General features: G+C 45.4%; 1 protein-coding gene across 7 annotated transcripts in view; it reads right to left on the bottom strand.

Annotated features, from left to right (window-relative positions):
- Positions 1-8,923: 8,923 nt before the first annotated feature.
- LOC120690587 (protein OPAQUE1-like) overlaps positions 8,924-17,701 on the bottom strand; it is a 47,860-nt gene continuing 39,082 nt past the window's right edge. For 3 of the 7 annotated variants that reach the window (XM_039973290.1, XM_039973289.1, XM_039973291.1), the window contains 17 exons: positions 17,499-17,597; positions 16,958-17,179; positions 16,488-16,606; positions 16,222-16,312; positions 16,033-16,077; positions 15,868-15,951; positions 15,592-15,762; positions 15,366-15,515; positions 14,616-14,792; positions 14,330-14,467; positions 12,191-12,261; positions 12,007-12,106; positions 11,875-11,931; positions 11,733-11,789; positions 11,558-11,638; positions 11,404-11,486; positions 10,910-11,257 (listed from right to left, as the gene is read on the bottom strand). In XM_039973290.1, the coding sequence (XP_039829224.1) occupies positions 11,116-11,257; positions 11,404-11,486; positions 11,558-11,638; positions 11,733-11,789; positions 11,875-11,931; positions 12,007-12,106; positions 12,191-12,261; positions 14,330-14,467; positions 14,616-14,792; positions 15,366-15,515; positions 15,592-15,762; positions 15,868-15,951; positions 16,033-16,077; positions 16,222-16,312; positions 16,488-16,606; positions 16,958-17,179; positions 17,499-17,597 (1,887 nt within the window). In that variant the 3' untranslated portion in view covers positions 10,910-11,115. Of the gene's footprint in view, positions 9,391-9,474; positions 11,258-11,403; positions 11,487-11,557; positions 11,639-11,731; positions 11,790-11,874; positions 11,932-12,006; positions 12,107-12,190; positions 12,262-14,329; positions 14,468-14,615; positions 14,793-15,365; positions 15,516-15,591; positions 15,763-15,867; positions 15,952-16,032; positions 16,078-16,221; positions 16,313-16,487; positions 16,607-16,957; positions 17,180-17,498; positions 17,598-17,701 lie in introns of those variants that run through there. The other 4 variants (XR_005681838.1, XR_005681839.1, XR_005681840.1 and 1 more) reach the window with 4 other exon arrangements.

Here is a 17,701-nt window from a genome sequence, read left to right on the forward strand (position 1 = left end):
GGTCCGCCTGTTCAGAATACCACAGATTTTCGCAGTCTGGCAGGCGCCCTTCAGTGGCTGACATTCACCAGGCCTGATATTGCATATGCGGTGCAGCATGTGTGTCTACATATGCATGATCCACGGGAGCCTCATCTTGCCACTCTAAAGCGTATCCTTCGCTATATCTGGGGTACTCTTCATCTGGGACTCTGATCCGTCCTTCTGCCTAGGCTAAGCTGACTGTGTACACTGACGCTGATTGGGCTTGCTGCCCCGACACCCGCAAATCCACCTCGAGTTATGCTATCTTTCTTGGAGACAATCTTGTCTCTTGGTCGTCGAAGCGTCAGAACACAGTGTCCCGGTCCAGTGCAGAGGCCGAATACCGGGCTGTAGCCAATGGTGTTGCAGAGGCTACATGGCTCTGATAGCTGCTCCTTGAGCTTCATGCTCCACTCCAGCGTGCCTCGTTGGTCTACTGTGACAACATCAGCGCCGTCTACATGAGCTCTAACTCCGTCCAGCATCAACGCACCAAGCACATTGAGATCGATCTCCACTTCGTGCGGGAGCGTGTTTCCATTGGTGAAGTCTGCGTCATGCATGTTCCAACTTCCTCCCAGTATACCGACATCTTCACCAAGGGGCTCCCCTCTTCTGTGTTTTCGGAGTTCAAGTCCAGTCTGAATATTCGCGGTGCCGATGATCAGACTGCGGGGGTGGGGGGTGGAGGGGTGGGGGTGTTAGCATGTTATGTTTAGGCTGGCCCACGGGCCTTGGTTAGCCGGCCTAATGGCCACTGGGGCTGGGCGCCCACTGTGTCTAGGTGCGCCCCCCCTCAGGATCTCTCTGTTGATTAGGATAGGCAAGGATCCCCCTGATAGGGTTGTTTCCATCTACTGTGGCATCCTTGCCTATATGTACTTGTACCGTGCTTTGCACCCTAATCAATCAATCATATTCCCGGCCATATTCGCTTTCAATGACCTTTCTACTTCTTGCTTGAGCTCATCGTTTTTCTTGGCAATGAGATCATCACATGATTCTATAACCACATTCTCAAAGCATTTCTCATTGCAAATGTCAGAGCAAGATTCATCAATTAAATCAATGTAAGAAATTGAAGCATCTACCATAGAGATTGGAATTGCACTAGAGATAGATTGCTTCCAAAAAATCATTAGTTTCATTCTTAATGTTCTCAATTTTTAATTTGAGCTCTTCATGCTCCTTGCTAAGCAATTTGAATTTGCATAACAAATCATCATAATTTTTAGCAAGGGAACATTAAAATCATTAAGAGAGTTAAGTTGTTTGATTTGTTTAGATTGCTTCTTAATGACTATTTGGTGCTCATGTACCAAGTCAAGAAGTTCTTCAATGGAATAAGAGTTGGAGTCATCATCACTTATATCGCTTTCCATACCTTTGGCCATAAGACACATGTTTGATGATAAAGAGCCATTGTTGATGCGGGTGGTGAATATTTTGATTGACTCATCGCTTAACCTTGTGCTTGATTCTTCACCACCACTTACCCATTCACCAAAGGTGGCAAGGGCTTCTTGTTTGGGTTCCTTCTCCTTCCTTTGTTCCTTCTTCTTCTGGTACTTGATCCTCTCAACCTTCATGAGTTGATGGCGAGGCCCATCTTTGAGGAAGACCATGTACCCCATCAAGTTGATCTTCTTCAAGTTCTTGTTCATTTTACTGTGAAACCCTCATCCCAAAATAAGGTTTGTAACATATAGCCAATCCTAGCAAGATACTAAAATTTATCCTATAATATCGGTAGGCACTAAGCCACTCCTAGTTCACATTGTTGAAGCGCTCAATCGAGAGTATTCTTCTCAGCAATCAAGTCTCTTCTAGGAACCCTTGACTTGCCACAAAAGCTAGGCCACCAAGGCTCATGCCAAGTTCCTGGTCATCTTCATCCTGCTTTCCACTAAAGAGCTTCTACACGAAGAATGGGCTCTCCACGTCCCCCGCAAAGATGTCAAAGCCGCTCCACACCAAGCCAGAGGGTCGAAGATGTGCCAGCAAGTCCAAGACTCCAAGGGGCCAGGTCACCAAGATACAAGCTTGAGCTTAACTCAAGTACAACACATAAGGCACCTTGCTCTCTTTCACTCTCTCATGAGCTAAGCTAGCACTAACACTCTCAAAGATGTGCTAAGGACTAAAGATATGATCACTTGGCACTTAGATGACTTGGAGAACTTCTCTAGTGTGGTTGTAGCTTCTCTGGACTCCAGCAAACTCAAATGACTCAGAGTGAGACGTATATATAGGCCACCAACTAAAAGAAGTTGTTGCTCCAACAGCTAGAAAAAGCACAGAGAACCGACACCCTCCTGACAGCGTTGGTACAACTGACACCTCTCTTCACCCTGCTCAAACGAATATAGCCGTTGGGTCTGCACTAATACATGCATAGTAGCCGTTGGACTCCTAACGTCAGTGCACCGACATTATGCACTAATGCACTGTCAGTTCAATCGGTGCTAAAGATTTTGCTCCTCGCCGCTTTGACATGCTCGCTGGATAATGCCAACACAAATGCACCGATGCCTCTTTGTTTGCACTTTCAGTTTAACCAGTGCCTCTAGAGTCTTCACTTCATCACCATGTCAAAACTCCTCAGCAATGTACCAACACATTGTGTCATTTTAACTGATGATGGATGTCGGTTTAACTGGTGCCTATAGATCTTCTTCATTTGGCCTCAGCAATGCACAGTCAATGCACCTAGGGCCGTCCTGCAAAAAATATGGTCCCTGTGCCAAACTATACTTTAGGCCCCAATCAAACAAACTCAACTTTGGATACTTATTATATATCATGCTTGAACACATTTTTAAAATCAAATTTGATGTTTTAATTCCTTTTTTTCCCTTTTAGTGCTTTCATAACAAGAGTCATATTTTCTATTTCAACTTTTAGAAGACTTAATTAAAATAAGGATGCACAAATAGAGAAAAAATAGAATTAGCAGAGACACAAATTCAAGAAGAAAATTGCAAGTACATGTATGTTTACAAGTACTGATATGATTATTAGTACCCCGATCCAACTGAAGCAGTTTCAAATGGTCTAGCAGAGCCAACCGATCCCATTGATTAATTAGATGCTAAGATTAAGGTGTAAGGACAAACGAGATAGAGGAGAAGAAAATGAGATATAAATATGAGGTTGGCATTTGGGGATGATTCATGGTCCAACGGGATTTTACTTGGGGCAAATTGCTGATTAATTAGTGATAGGAGAATGAGAATCAGAAGTACAACTATTATAAAATGATTTACATGTGGCAAGGAAGAAGTGGAAGAGATTTTGAGAGAGAAGGAAAGTCTGTGTGTAGGTTTCTCAAGAAAGCTCCATGAGAAACTTGGGTTGTGCTAGAAACTACTAATCCTGATAGTAGTACAACCTAATCTAATGGGGGCCCCATATTTTTGGGGGCCCTGTGCAGGTGCACCGGTGGCACGTGCCCAGGGACGGGCCTGAGTGCACCGACGCCTTGATCAATGATAGCGTTGGTTTAACCCGTCGCAATGGGTCCCAAAATCACAAATTATGGCTTAATGAGACCATGTTCCTTACACCGCGGAATCAAAATCCCCTTAATCTTTTTTGAGCAAACATACCTATATTAAACATGAAAATACCGTACAAAGACTAGCACACGTACAGGTACATTCTGGTAGAAAACAGAGGACAGCTCTCCCACTAAACTGTTTGCACAAAGGCCCTTGGAAAATAGCAACAAAAAAAAACTGGAACCTAGAACCTTTGCATGCCGGATTGCATCGTCGTCTACCGGCGACGGCCATCCAGAGCAGGAACCACAAACCCCAAATCAATCAATCAGAGCTCCATCGCTTCAAAGCTTTCAGAAGAGCCGCAGTAGAAGCTCGTCATCGAGGGCGAGCAGAAGGCAACACCACAGATCCATCAGCCGATGATGCACCCCGAGCTCCGGCAATCCTGGAGGCAGATCCGCCGGCGAGGACTGGAGCTGCTCCGCTTTCCTGGCAACCGCAAGGCCCAAAGCTGCCTCTGTAATCACCAAGCAAAAGGTCGATGAACTCATCTCCCTTTCGGACTGACAAGCCGCTGACGAGCACCTCTTGTACGCGAGCTCCACACTAGCAGCACCACCTTCACAAGCTCGCCGATGGCACCGGAGAGAAGCACCATCGAAGAGAGGAAGAACTTGAGAGGACTTATTCCGATTTGGCATCGTCGCCGCCTCCGCCTCACCACCAATGCTCGGATACCAAACCCCAGATACCCTAGCACCTAATCTACACTGCCAGACGGAGAGCCACGTCCTCGCACACTTCTGAGAGCCCAAAGGCCGCCGGATGCGGAGGGAAACAGCGACCTCGCCGGTGGGAGCACGGGTCAGCTTCCTTTCGCATGTCGCAAATGTTGGGAAAGAAGTGAAGAACCGAGAAGAAGCGAGAGATCACCGTGCAAAACCCCCTTAGTCTTGGTATCGAATGAAGGCGGTGGCGACGTTTTTGATGTTGAATTCCCACGTGCATGTATTAGTTTGGAGGCTACCTTAGTCCTTAAGGGATCATATTGCGTACCACATTCATTATTGCTGCGTGAGGAGATAAGAAAAACCAACAATTTAGCAAGTAAAAGAATTGGATTATCATAAAAAATGAATGGAGTAAACAATAATAGATGTTGCTTATGGTTTTTTGTTTTGTTTGTATCCACTTTCCTCTATTATTTGTGATCACCCACTGAAATGAATATATTGTAAAAACTTGGATGTGTGTGGTCACATATATAGGCCGGATGTTTTCTTTATTATTTCTAAGAAGTTCTCATTTGCTACGGTGCTTTGGGCCAGACATGGGATCACGTATTGCCACCCCCTGATCTGGGCCCACTCGTCAGCAACGGAGCAAGGAAGAGCGGCCAACAGATTTATGCTGTCGTGTACTTGTTACCTGTGGCCATACCACGTTTCTCCTAGAAAATTTATAATGCTTCAAGAACATCAAGGTAACATTTTTTTGTCAGTATCTCTATAATCTAGAATCATGAACCTTAGTCAGACCTGTGAAATTTATGCAGTGTCCATGTCAGGGACAAGGCGAAAAATTAGTCCTTACCTACAAAGAATAATATTTTTTTTTGAAAGATCCATGACACCTTCCTGGCTTTAATTAATAAGGAAGAGTAGCAATACAGGCGCCAGCTGTGCCAAAAAACCTAGGTCGAAACGACCTAGGCTGGAGCATCGGAATAGCTCCACAACCAAGGAAAAAAAGATAAAATTACATATTACTTGTTTATTTGACGATCTACTAGAAAGGCCAAGTGTTTAGCACCAGCCGGAACCCACAGTCTAGAGGCCTCTTTAATTTCGTCGATGATTCTTGCTGTTGGCTTCACTTCCTCACTGAAGACTCGGCGATTGCGTTCGCACCAGATGGTCCAAGTGACCAGAATTGCTAGAGAACAGGCACCTTTCGTTGTAGGGCTGTTGGAGGTACCTGCCAGCTGAAAGAACCAGGTCTCCAGATCATTTGTAACCCTCCAGGAAGATGGGTTCATCGCTGACCAGGAGCACCAAGAACTGATGCTGCTCCAAACGGCCCTAGAGGTCGGGCATTCAGAGAAAAGGTGTACTGCAGTTTCTAAGTTCCTCCAGCAAAGTTGACAAAAGTAGCAATTGGGCCATTCCCTCAAGAGCAGGCGATCTGCAGTCCAAATCCGATTTTGCAGCATGATCCACAAAAAGAACTTGCACTTGGATGGAGCCCAAACCTTCCAAACCATCTTGGGGAAGCGAGAAAGGAAGCCTCCCTCAAACTGCATCTCATAAGCCAATTTTGCAGAATACTCGCCTGTAGTGGTTCTAGTCCAAATTATGGAGTCTTCCTCTGGACAGCTGCTATCAAAACCAATTGAGTCGATCTGCTCCCATAAGCGAACGAATTCATCCAAAAGAGGTACTGTTAGGTCATAGGCCACATCCCGTATCCATTGTTCATTGTGGAGAGCTTCGGCCACCTTCCTGTTTTTTCTTTTGCTGTGTTGGAAGAGGAAAGGGAAGAGTAATGCCGGGGTCTTTCCATTTAGCCAGCTGAACCACCAGAAACTTGCCTTTCGGCCATTGTGTAAAGTGACCTGTGTAGCTGTTGCAAATAGAGCGACATCGACCTCATCAACTGGCAGTTCCATGCCCACCCAAGGCCGTTCTGGGTGTTTCCATTGCAGCCAGAGCCAACGCAATCGTAGTGCACAGCTGAAGAGCTCAAGGTCAGTAATCCCAAGGCCTCCTCTGTTGATTGGGCGATGTAGCCTTGCCCAGCTAACCTTGCACTTGCCTCCATGGAGTTGCTGGTTCCCTGCCCAGAGAAAGCGGCGCCTGACCTTGTCGAAGTTCTTGATGAATTTCTTTGTAGGTTTTATCACCGTGAGCATGTAGACCGGCAAAGAACTGAGAACGGACCGGACAAGAACCCGGCAACCTCCCGGGTTCAGTAGTTTGCACTGCCAGCTAGCCAATTTCGCCAGGGCTTTGTCCTGCACCGGCTGCAAGTGGACGAGCCGGAGCCTGCCAAGAACCAGTGGTAATCCAAGGTAGGTGGTCGGGAAACTAACTCGCTGCCCGGGGAAAGGAGATAAGACGATGTCCAGGTCAATGTCGTGGCACTGGATGGGGGCTACCGAGCTTTTTTCCAGGTTGATCCTCAGTCCAGTTGCATCTCCAAAGGACCTCATAATCTGGATGACCGTTTCCAATTCTTCCTTGATTGGGTTTAGGAAGATCACAGCATCGTCAGCATACAGCGACAAGCGGAGCTTGGCGTGCCGCCCCCTTAGAGCAGAGAGGGAGCCATTTTCTGTTGCCATTTGGAAGAGCGTCTGAAGGGTGTCGATGGCGAGCATGAACAAATATGGTGAAAGAGGGTCACCCTGACGGAGTCCTCGTCGGTGCTGGATTGTTGGGCCTGGCACACCATTCAGCAGGACGGAGGATGAGGATGTTGACAAAAAAAGCGACAACCAATTCCTCCATCTTGTAGGGAAGCCCCGATGCTCCATCAATTCAAAAATGTACTCCCAAGAAACAGAGTCAAAAGCCTTTGTGATGTCTAGCTTAATGAGTAAAGCCGGTGTCTTTGTACGGTGGTAAGCTCTGGCTAAGTTTCTGACATAAAGGAAATTGTCTTGTATGCATCTTTTTTTGATAAAGGCACTTTGACAATTTGAGATCAGCAAATCCATGGCTGGAACAAGCCTCAGAGCCAGAACTTTCATCACAAGCTTCGCAAACGAGTGTATCAGACTAATGGGCCGGTAGTCCTTTACTGAAGCTGCAAGATCTTTCTGAACAATGGATGCTGTGTTTAGCTTAGGTAGTGGGCCAGTGTTTAAATTGAAAATGCACTGGAAAGCAGCCATCACATCTGATCTTATAGTAGGCCAGCAAGCTCTATAGAAATCTCCCGTGAATCCATCGGGACCCGGAGCTTTTTCAGCCGGCATTTGGAAAATGGCTGACCGTACTTCTTGTTCAGTGAAAATGTCATCAAGGCCACAAGGCGGTAGCAGGGTGAGCTCCAGGTCGGGCCAGTTGAAAGTGCAGGTTCTAGCTTCCTTCGTTCCCAAGGTTTCACTGAAATGCCTTAAAATTTCTTGCTGTTTCTCCTCATGCGACCACAGAAGCTGACCGTTTGGCGCCAGCAGACTGGGAATGAAATTCTTGCGGAGCCGTGCATTTGCTTTAAGGTGGAAAAATTTTGTGCAGGCATCGCCTTCTTTGAGCCATGTAAGTCTGGAGCAGTGACGGCGCCTGGATCTTTCAACTGCGGCCAGACCTTGCACTCTCAATTTCAAAACTCTTCTCAAGTCCTGTTCATCATCCGTGAGCTGTCTGTGGTCCTGCGCCATATGAAACTGAAGCAGCGCCTCACTGAAAATGGAGTTGCTCCAAGTTCTAAGACTTTGCGCTGTGTTGGTCAGTTTGTGGTGTAGCACATTTAGTGGTGAGACCCCTGTGACAGGCCGAGCCCAAGCTGTAGCGACCGTGTCCATGAAGGCAGGCACCCGAATCCAGAAGTGTTCAAATTTAAATCTTGCACATCTGGGCTGCTGGCGTATTTGCGTTAGAAATAAGGGACAATGATCAGACGCCGAGGAGGATAGTGCCTGGAGGCAAATGGAAGGAACCCCCAAGTCCCAGTCCTTGTTACAGAAAATTCTGTCCAAACGCGCCAAAGTTGGGTTTTGGCGTTCATTGCTCCAAGTAAACTTCCAGTTCTGGAGTGCAATTTCCAGCAGTTCACAGTGGTCTAGGGCCCTTCTGAACATCCCCATGAGGCGACGGTTGAGGTTCAAATTGTTTTTGTCCTGGGCTTGATAAATAAGGTTGAAATCACCAAGGCACAACCAGGGTTCAGATTCTGGTGGCTTGCTTGCTTTTAATTCCTCCAAAAAGATTTGTTTTTGGGCATCATCACATGGACCATACACCACAGTAAGTAGGAAGGAGAAGTCAGTTAGCCGTATGTTGATTTTTGCTGACAGGCTGAAAACTCTAAGACAGAGTTGAGTAGCAGCCACATGATCCGAGTCCCATGCCAGAACAATGCCCCCCGAGACACCATCAGCTGGGAGGTAATGAAAGTTGCACAAACGACCCCCCAGAAATTCAGCAGCAAGTCTATCAGAGATGTTCTGAAGCTTTGTTTCTTGTAGACACACTATGAGCGGCCTTACAGACTGTAGGATTTTCAGCACCTCTTCCCTACGCCCAGGGCCATTCAGTCCCCTAACATTCCAGTTGAACAGAGAGAAGAGAGAACTAGCCATGGAAACAATAAGGTACAGACGGCAGGTTGAAATAGATCAATGGGACACAACTGAAACAGTGCATCAATAACTCAGTTGGCAGCCACAAGCATGAAACAACAGGTAACAGGGTGCGACTGAAACTCTGAAATCCCCACCAGGCTACTACAGATCTTAGGACACTAACAATAGATAACAAGCTGCCGCTGCCACCGACAGATTCCCACAAGGTTGCTACACAACTTAGAGCAGTAGACTGAACTGAAACTAACAATGACAACATCTGATAACTTAAAGACAACATCTGATAACTAAAAAGGCTTCTGGGAACACAATGTGACAGTGACATTTAGTTTGCTTCGACCTCTGCTGCACCGGCCTCGGCCGCTAAAGCTGCAGTCGCCTCCATCACAGCCCCCGCTTGCAATTTTGGTGCTGATACATCCGCTCATACCTCTCCACAGCCTCATCGCCGATGGCCTCCTTCTGTCCAACCAGGTCGAGCTGTCTGATGAGACGATGAGTTGCCCTCCTTGCAACTGCACGGAGGAGGGCCTAGCAAGCAGCCTGCTGCTCTGCCTGCGGTGTGGAGCAGGAGAGGGGTGAGGTTGAACAGGGCGCGGTGGCTGTAACTGAGCTGCAGGAATCGGTGTAAAAACTGACCCAAGGAAATCTTCTTTGTTGTTGCTGACCACATCTGAAGTCGGTGGGCCGTCGATATCCATGTGTTGCACTTGATCAGCCAACTGCTCGAGAGACTCCCGCCCAAAGTCAAGCTGGACACCAGGCCCGAACAGAACCTCCTCGCTGCGCACCATGTCCCTCAGCACTGGTGCATCCGCCCCCTACCCCGCCAGCCGGGGTAAGGCGAGAAGGGAGGCTGGTGCTGCAGAGCCGCCGCCGCCACACTGGCGCACGCCACCTCCAACAGCATTGGGTCCTGCACCTTGTCAATGGGAAAGTCAACGCACAGGCCAGGACCCCGGCACAGGGTCAGCAGATAGTCCATGATCGGATCAGGATCATAGGAGCGTCTAGTCGATGGAGAGTCTGGGCGTTGGTGATGAGTTGGAGGAGATCCTGCCGCCGAGCCGATGCGCCGCTCAGCGCGCGCAGACCCCCGCGTGGGTGGTGGTGAGCAGGGGCGGCCAGCGTCGACGCGGAAGGGGAAGCGCGCAGGGGAGCGTGAGCGCCGGCGCTCCCAGCCTTCATCATCTCTGCGTGCAGGGTCACGCTCCCTGGCCGGGGAGAGGGGGGGGGGGGGGGGGGGGGGGAGCGCGTCCAGCTCATGCCGCGGGAGTCAGCATCATGGCGGCGACCCTGCGGAGCCGGCGAACGGGAGCGGTATCTGCTCCCCATGTCCTGGAATCCGCACAGAGTAAAGTCATCCCCCGGCCGACCACGGGCGTTGATGTTGTCCGCCCAGTGACGGCGAAGGTCGCGGTGGTCGTCGTCGTCGTCGGGGTCGCGTTCGCGACGCGCCGGGGCCGGCCCGCCCCTGCAGGCTGAGGGAGTCCTGGGAGTCCGGCACGCAGGCATGCGCCCATCCAGCACCCCAGGGTGCCAGGCGAACTCCCTGAAGACAGGAAACGACCGCCCCTCCGAGTCCGTAGTGGTGGAGGACGGCATCCCGCTCGCCCGGGAGCTTGGTGTGTGAGGCTGCGGTGGCGGGCTCGAGTCGAAATACCTGTCGAGATGAAAGAGCAGGTCCACCATACCGCCGCCGCCGGGGCTGTGACGCCCGGGCTGGAACGACCGGCGCGCTCGGGGAAGAAGGTCGTCAGCTTGGAGCGTGGCAGCTGGTCCGGGCTCCACATCCACACCCAGCATTGGAGGAACTCAGTGTTCTCCTGGGTGAAGGACACCGGGTCGATGTAGTCGAAGCAGCAGCAATCACCGAGAGCCTGGCGGACTCCCTCCTCGCACCAGGCGTACAGGGGTAGCCTCTCGATGAAGATCTTGCAGGGGGCTGAATGAGGAGCCGGGCACCACCAACCTCCACCTCGCCCAGACGAACAGCCTGCTCCGCCTGATCCTGCTGGCCGGGCTCTCGCTCCCCTGGGCTCTCGCTCACTCATGTTTTTTTTGCGTACATACAAAGAATAATATAGCCTACTATAGTTATAACACAGCCGATGGCTTGACATAGAAGGAATGCGAGATGACCAAAACAAAATGAATAAAGCATATGGTGGATGAATATTAGCAACAATTGAACCAACAGGTATGGTTATGTTATCACGGCCTATCATTCCTCTAAGTTAGCTAACGGGGCATCACTATTTGCTACCAAACCTAGGCAATTCATCGCGACAGGCAAGACGACTGAAGGTGCTGCATCAAGAACTGAGCAGAGTGAACATGACGAAGCGATGAGGGCATTTCAATGTTTGACATGTCAACGTCTGGTACTTCCTCTGCTATTTCCTCGGTTGTGAATGGAATGCTGAAATTGTAGAGAATAGGAAGGATCGTGTAGATGTAAGTTTAAGTGCATGGATCATGAAAATTAGAAAGACAGACAACTGCATGAATCATGAAAATTAGAAAGACACCAATAAGTTCATGAACTGAAGTTCCATGATAACTAACCTTAAGTCATCATCTAGAAGAAATGAATTGGACACAGGATTTTGTGTGTCATTGCTCACCATGTCCCTCATTTTGGCAACAACCTGCAAATAACCCACTGATTTAACTAAATTCAGAAACTGGACTGCACGACACAAAAAAGAAGAGAACATACCTCAGCTGATACACTATGGGTACCATATTTGTCATCCCAGTACATCGTACATATACGATATATCTGTCTCACACTTAACGCCTGCCATATATCAGTGAAGCAAGATAAGAGTTTTTTTTAATAGGACAATTCTATGAAAGCCTACAGAAGTAACACTATTGAAATTTCTCTATACCGGGCAAATATTCCTCTTAATCTGCTCAAGGGTCTTTTTGCTTTTATGTGGAATGACCTGCATTCCACGTACTGGTATGAGAAAAAGAAAGCTTGAAAACATGCCATAATCTAGATATCATGAAATGGATACAAAATTTTACCAGAAAGTCAACCGCTTGCCTGATGAACTTCAGCTCATCCCAAGATGTACCTGTATGCTAAAACGTAGAATAGAATAGGTGTACTGTTGAATGCTGCTCAAGATACAAATGAGAGCAAGACCTGCTGCGAACCTCTTCTTCAGCCTCCACAATCCATTTCTCAAGTACACAAAGCCCAGACTTCACATATTCTCCATTTGAAAATGTGCAACATTCTCGTCGTAGAAGCATACTGGACATTAGAAAAAGGTAAAATAGATCAAGATCTTGTAGACCTGAATGCTTTCTGAAATATAGTTGATATTGACAGGCTAACCTATTGAACAACTGTACATTAATGAAGGAAAAAACTTGAGTTACTAGCTTGCGGACGAAAAAAGAAGGCACCTGCATAATGATTTGTTTTCAAGATCAGTAAGAGTCCTTAGATCATGAAGAAAACCGACTACTCCTAAATAAGAACAGTGGATTCCCTATAAAAACAAGAGCATTGGACAGGTACAAAGGAGGCTCTGTTAAGTTCAAATGAAAAACTGAATACAAGTTTCTCTAGCATTTGCTTCTGTGCAATGAAGACTTGCGCTCAAGATACAGGTTCTTTTTTTTTACTTCATTGGGTTGTATAGTAAATGCTCTATATCAAAATCTGAATTAGATCCGACAATTCACGGGATTGTCAAAAGCATTTCTTCCGTTCATTCAACAAACACTAATAAAATGAACCAGCTTTCTGTAACACCCCGCCCCCAATGCCGCATAGCCCAGCCCTTTCGAGGGGCAAGTCTGCTTACACATAGCACATCACTTGCACTTTTGTCATCGCTTCGCGTAAAAAGGTTAATCCGAAGGTGCTATGGTTGGAAACCAAAGGCTTATAAGTTGGCTCCACTCTTGCTCAACTAACAATGTGGTACTAAACATGTTCACACAACACTCATGAGCCACTACTGAGTCATATCCAAATTGGGCCGGATGTCACACCCCCCTCCCTCGAAGAACCCGACGTCCTCTTCGGTCCGGCTCACCCACACTGGGCAAACGTCCAGGGACGTTCCCCCTTGACGCACGCCCGTACGTCCAATGCCGACGCCATATGCCGCGAGGGTTGGCTCTGATACCATTTGTAACACCCCGCCCTCAACGCCGCATAGCTCAACATTTCCGAGGGGCGAGCCTGCTTACACATAGCTAGGGCTGGAAAAATAGCTCGTGGCTCGTAGCTCGGCTCGGGCTTGGAACGGCTCGGCTCGGCTCAGAGCAGCTCGCGAGCCTCAAACGAGCCGAGCCGAGCCAGATTTTTTGGCTCGCAAAAATAGCGAGCCGAGCCGAGCCGGCTCGTTCAGGCTCGCGAGCCGGCTCGCGAGCTCGACCCAATACAGTTTAAGAATAATTTCACGATGATTGATGAATTAATTCTTCATCATTAGTGGTATAAATTAATATTTATACACATAACATAGCAATTTGTATGTACATAAGAAATATATGCCACATAATTATTGTTATCATTCAAAAAAAAGTAAATTAATTTATTTTGAGTTTAGTTCACATTGTTTAGTGTGGCTCGCGAGCCGGCTCGAGCCGGCTCGCGAGCCTCCACCGAGCCGAGCCGAGCCGAGCCTGATTTTCTGGCTCGCAAAAATAGCGAGCCGAGCCGAGCTCGGCTCGTCGGCTCGGTTCGGCTCGTTCATTTGCCGAGCCGAACCGAGCCGAGCCGAGCTCAGCTCGGCTCGGCTCGTTTCCAGCCCTACACATAGCACCTCACTTACGCTTTCATTCTCACTTCACGTAAAAGGGTTAACCCAAAAGTGCTATGGTTAGAAGCTAAAAGCTTATAAGTTGGCTCTAGCCTTACTCAACTAGCAATGTGGTACTAAACATATGCACACAGTATTCATGGGTCACTACTGGGCCATATCAAAATTGGACCGGATATAGGGGTGGTAAAGAGCCTTAATTTTTAGCCTAGATAATCTAAGCGCCGAACCCTAAAAGGGTCGGGCTCTAATCTTATACAATTTGAGCTAAAAATAATAAGGACCAAGTAGGATTGTGAAGAGAGCATTAGGGTCATGGCCCATTACCACCCCTAGCCGGATGTCACACTTTCTTATGTCAGTAGGAACTCCGAAATGATTAATCAACAAGAAACCCTGTACAGTAACATTGGATTCTTCATCTTCCTATTTTCTTTTCTCCATGTTAGTAATCTTAGGATTCACATTTCGCTCTAGACTTAGAAAAATGGCAGGTTGGTTATGGTATATGAGGTGTCTCGACTAATGGCTATCTATTACCTACTTCAAAGGGTTTAGGAATTACATTTGCAAGACTATGAAACTATGATAATAACCGTGCAAAACCATGTAACTTTTTGTTGCCTTGGATGAAATTTGCAAATAGAATGTTGCACATTTGGAGTATATACAACAAACATTTGTATTGGGTAACTCACAAAATTTTTATGTAGTCTATCCATCAGTGAGTCCAAAAATTTAACAATCCGATCCCAATGAGTACTTATTGGTTGCTGCACGGCCACGTCAGGTGATCCAGACCTCCTTCCACCACTTCCTCGAGCAAGTTTTGGTGCCTTTTTATCAACATAAATAGAAGGTTAGAGTTGTTGCATTCTAACATGAACTGATAAAAAAAATGTACAGCCTCCAGCAAAAACTTTCACAGAGAACAATTTGTGCTGGGTGCAATCAGCTAGCCGCTGGGGCTACAAGATCATATACCTGAATGCAAAGGCTCAAAAGAGGGGATATCTCTTTCTTTAGGTTGTCACGAATTAATCCAAAGATCTTCTCCAAGGAGGCAGTAAGTTGTTGCTTAAATAGCATGGCCGGGTATCGAGCATCAATGTGTGACATGCTTGTCCGCTGGCCAAAGGCTTTCAAAGGATACCGGAATGTCTGTAAGAATGTTTCAACAATCAATTTCTAATACTAATTATACACACACCCTCTGTTTTTAAATAAAAATGAAATTTCTAATAGTAATTATACACACCCTCTGTTTTTAAATAAAAATGAAATTAACTTGTCATAAACATCATATATTTTAAAACGGAGGAAGTATATTTGTTCTATAAGAACCCCAAAGGTCCACTATTGCCTCTGCTGACATGTTCGGAACAGAATTCAGGTTCCCCATTTTTTGAGAATTGCTAGTCCCAGCTGCCAAACTAGAATCTTTGTAATTTTCTTGTCTATTCCAGACAAATAACCATTCTCTGTATTTTTCTTCCTTCCCATGCTTTTGTATGTTCTTAGTTTTATTGAGTCTATGTATTCTTTCAAAGATCACTAAGTAACCTACTATTAGTCAGTACACATCGTACTAACTAAAACCAATGTAACATGTTACCGCTAGTAATAAGCTGATTCCCAGAGAAAAGTTCAATCTTAAATCTAAACAGCATGGACAAAAAGAGAGCCACAAAATGCAAGCTGAAAAGTCAATAAGTTGAATGGGATGAAACTCACGTCATTTGCCTTTTCACTTAAGTGAGTATCTGAAGACGATCGAGAGGGTGCCATTATGAATCCTTTTGACCTTAAATTTCTTTGTAACATGCATAGAAGGGCAGAAGCATTGGCTAGCCAATAGGGCAAAATGTCGTTCTCATTTTCTGTCTGAAAAGTGAAGTATTGAAACTAATAACCAGAGCATCTCAGACACATGGTTAGGCATATAGAACAGGGTCCTGACCTTCAGGATGTTATTAATTGTGTGAATTATGAAGTCAAAAATAGTTGTTCTTTCAGCCTCAAATACTCCCCAATGGAGAAGGCATTTGTAAATGATACAGGCTGCAACTGGTTTTCCCTTCTTGAATCCCATATCATCTTTGATGCATCGTTGGAGCACATCATGATAATCCTGAAAGTGTCACTTTTTTCCTTGAGTATGCTAACTACATACTAAAAAACACACATCCTGGCATTCCTTTTTTTTATTATTTTTAGAGAGAAAAACATATTCAACCTCATGTCTATCAGAATTCATCCTTGACCTTCTTAGTTCTGTAGTGTTATGTGGGAGAGGTGCGAGTTTTACAGGTGAAGATTCCTGATGGCAGCCAAAATTTCATTTTGTCAGTAACTAAGATGGATCTACATTGAAAATCATAGTGAGGCTGAATTTTCTTACATAGAATGACCTTGGGCTGCATGGTGAAGCCCCGATCTGATGGCTCTACAAACAAATATAAGAAATTCATTAGAACATAGTAGTTCTTGACCCAGAATATTCAGTTGAATGGAATACATGTTTATTTATGCACGTTATGAGAAAGAAATTGATGTATTTCTAGAATGAATAGGAAAAAAATCCATATACCCCACTTCGGCTGTGCCTAGGAGATAAGTTCAAGGCCTTCTGCCTCAATAAATGATTCTCATCTTCTAAATTCGAGATCTTATCCTCTAAGCTGTAAAGAAAAGGTCCAAATTATCCAGGGAATAGGGTTTGTCTATGTAATCATAATAAGAATAATTTCCTTACATATATATATTTGAGAAGAAATAAAATGCTTCAGTAAAAAATGCTCATCTTTTTTTTAAAAAACACTTGAGCTCAATGACATTACTGTGAAAAAAGTTTACTTTTTCAAGTTATCCCGGAGATGCAAATAGTTCTTTTCCACATCGTGCAGCTTATCCATATTATCATGGCTACATTTTTGAGCTTTTAATAGCTCTTGTTCCATTTCTGCATTACTTTCCTGCATTACAGAAACATCTCTAGAAATTAGGTCACTGGTACAACAAACCTATCAAAGGCAACATAATATGCATGAAAATGTATGTGCATCCATTAAGGAGTACTACCACCTTGTTAGGTTGCAGAAGGCTTTTGAGTAAATGCTTGCAAATTAAGAGAAATCACACACTAGAATACAAACTAACCAGACATTATGAGCGAAACAAATCAGTCACTAAAATAACATTGTTGAGAGCTAAAAAGATGAGCGGCACATACATAAAAATTGGAAAATGTCATGTAATGCTGGATGCAAGTAGAATTTGAAAGTAGAGATACAGATTAAATTTAAATTTTATAGGTGGGGAAACACCTTTAGTGAAATATTCTCCCTCTTCACTTCTTCCATTTGAGAAAGACTGTTATTCAGAGCTTCTTGATCCTTGGATGATAACTCTAACTGATGTTGGAGCGAGGCAATTTTCTTGCAATTCCTTTTATTTTCTTCATTTGATGCCTCTAATTCTGACTTCACAGACTCCAAGATTTTGACAAGCTTAGATATCTCCAATGCCTTCGACTCTTCAGCAGCAAGCTGTGTGAACACACGGAGGATTATATAATTGATGATGGCTATCGAAAAAACAATCAATATAGAGAAACACTAACATCTTTCACAACAAAGACAACGGAGTCCTCAACTGGAATGTTGAGAAATATGAATAAAGCATATGGATTAAGTTAAACTACTTTTGATGCTTTGCTGCTAATTGTTGTCCATCGGGTCATTAAAAAGTTAAAAGTTCATCAGGTTTCAGCATATCTGTAAGAGCATCCTCTACTTTATATGGTAATTAAACCACTTCAATTTGAAAGTTTTTACATTGAAAGATCTATATCACATCAAAGCATACCCTTTGCCTCCTCTCTAAGGTGAATCGTAAGGTAAGATCTTCTAAGCTCTTCTCGAGTTTTCCTTTTGCTTCTCGTAAGGCTCCAGCTTCATATGCAGCCTTGAAAATGAAGAAAATTAGTACTTGAAGCATTGAACTAAAACTATCAACATAATACATAATTAATTATACTGCATCACGGGTGAATCATCAACGATACAAGA

The sequence above is a fragment of the Panicum virgatum genome, chromosome 9N (genome assembly GCF_016808335.1).
Source record: "Panicum virgatum strain AP13 chromosome 9N, P.virgatum_v5, whole genome shotgun sequence".
NCBI lineage: Eukaryota > Viridiplantae > Streptophyta > Magnoliopsida > Poales > Poaceae > Panicum > Panicum virgatum.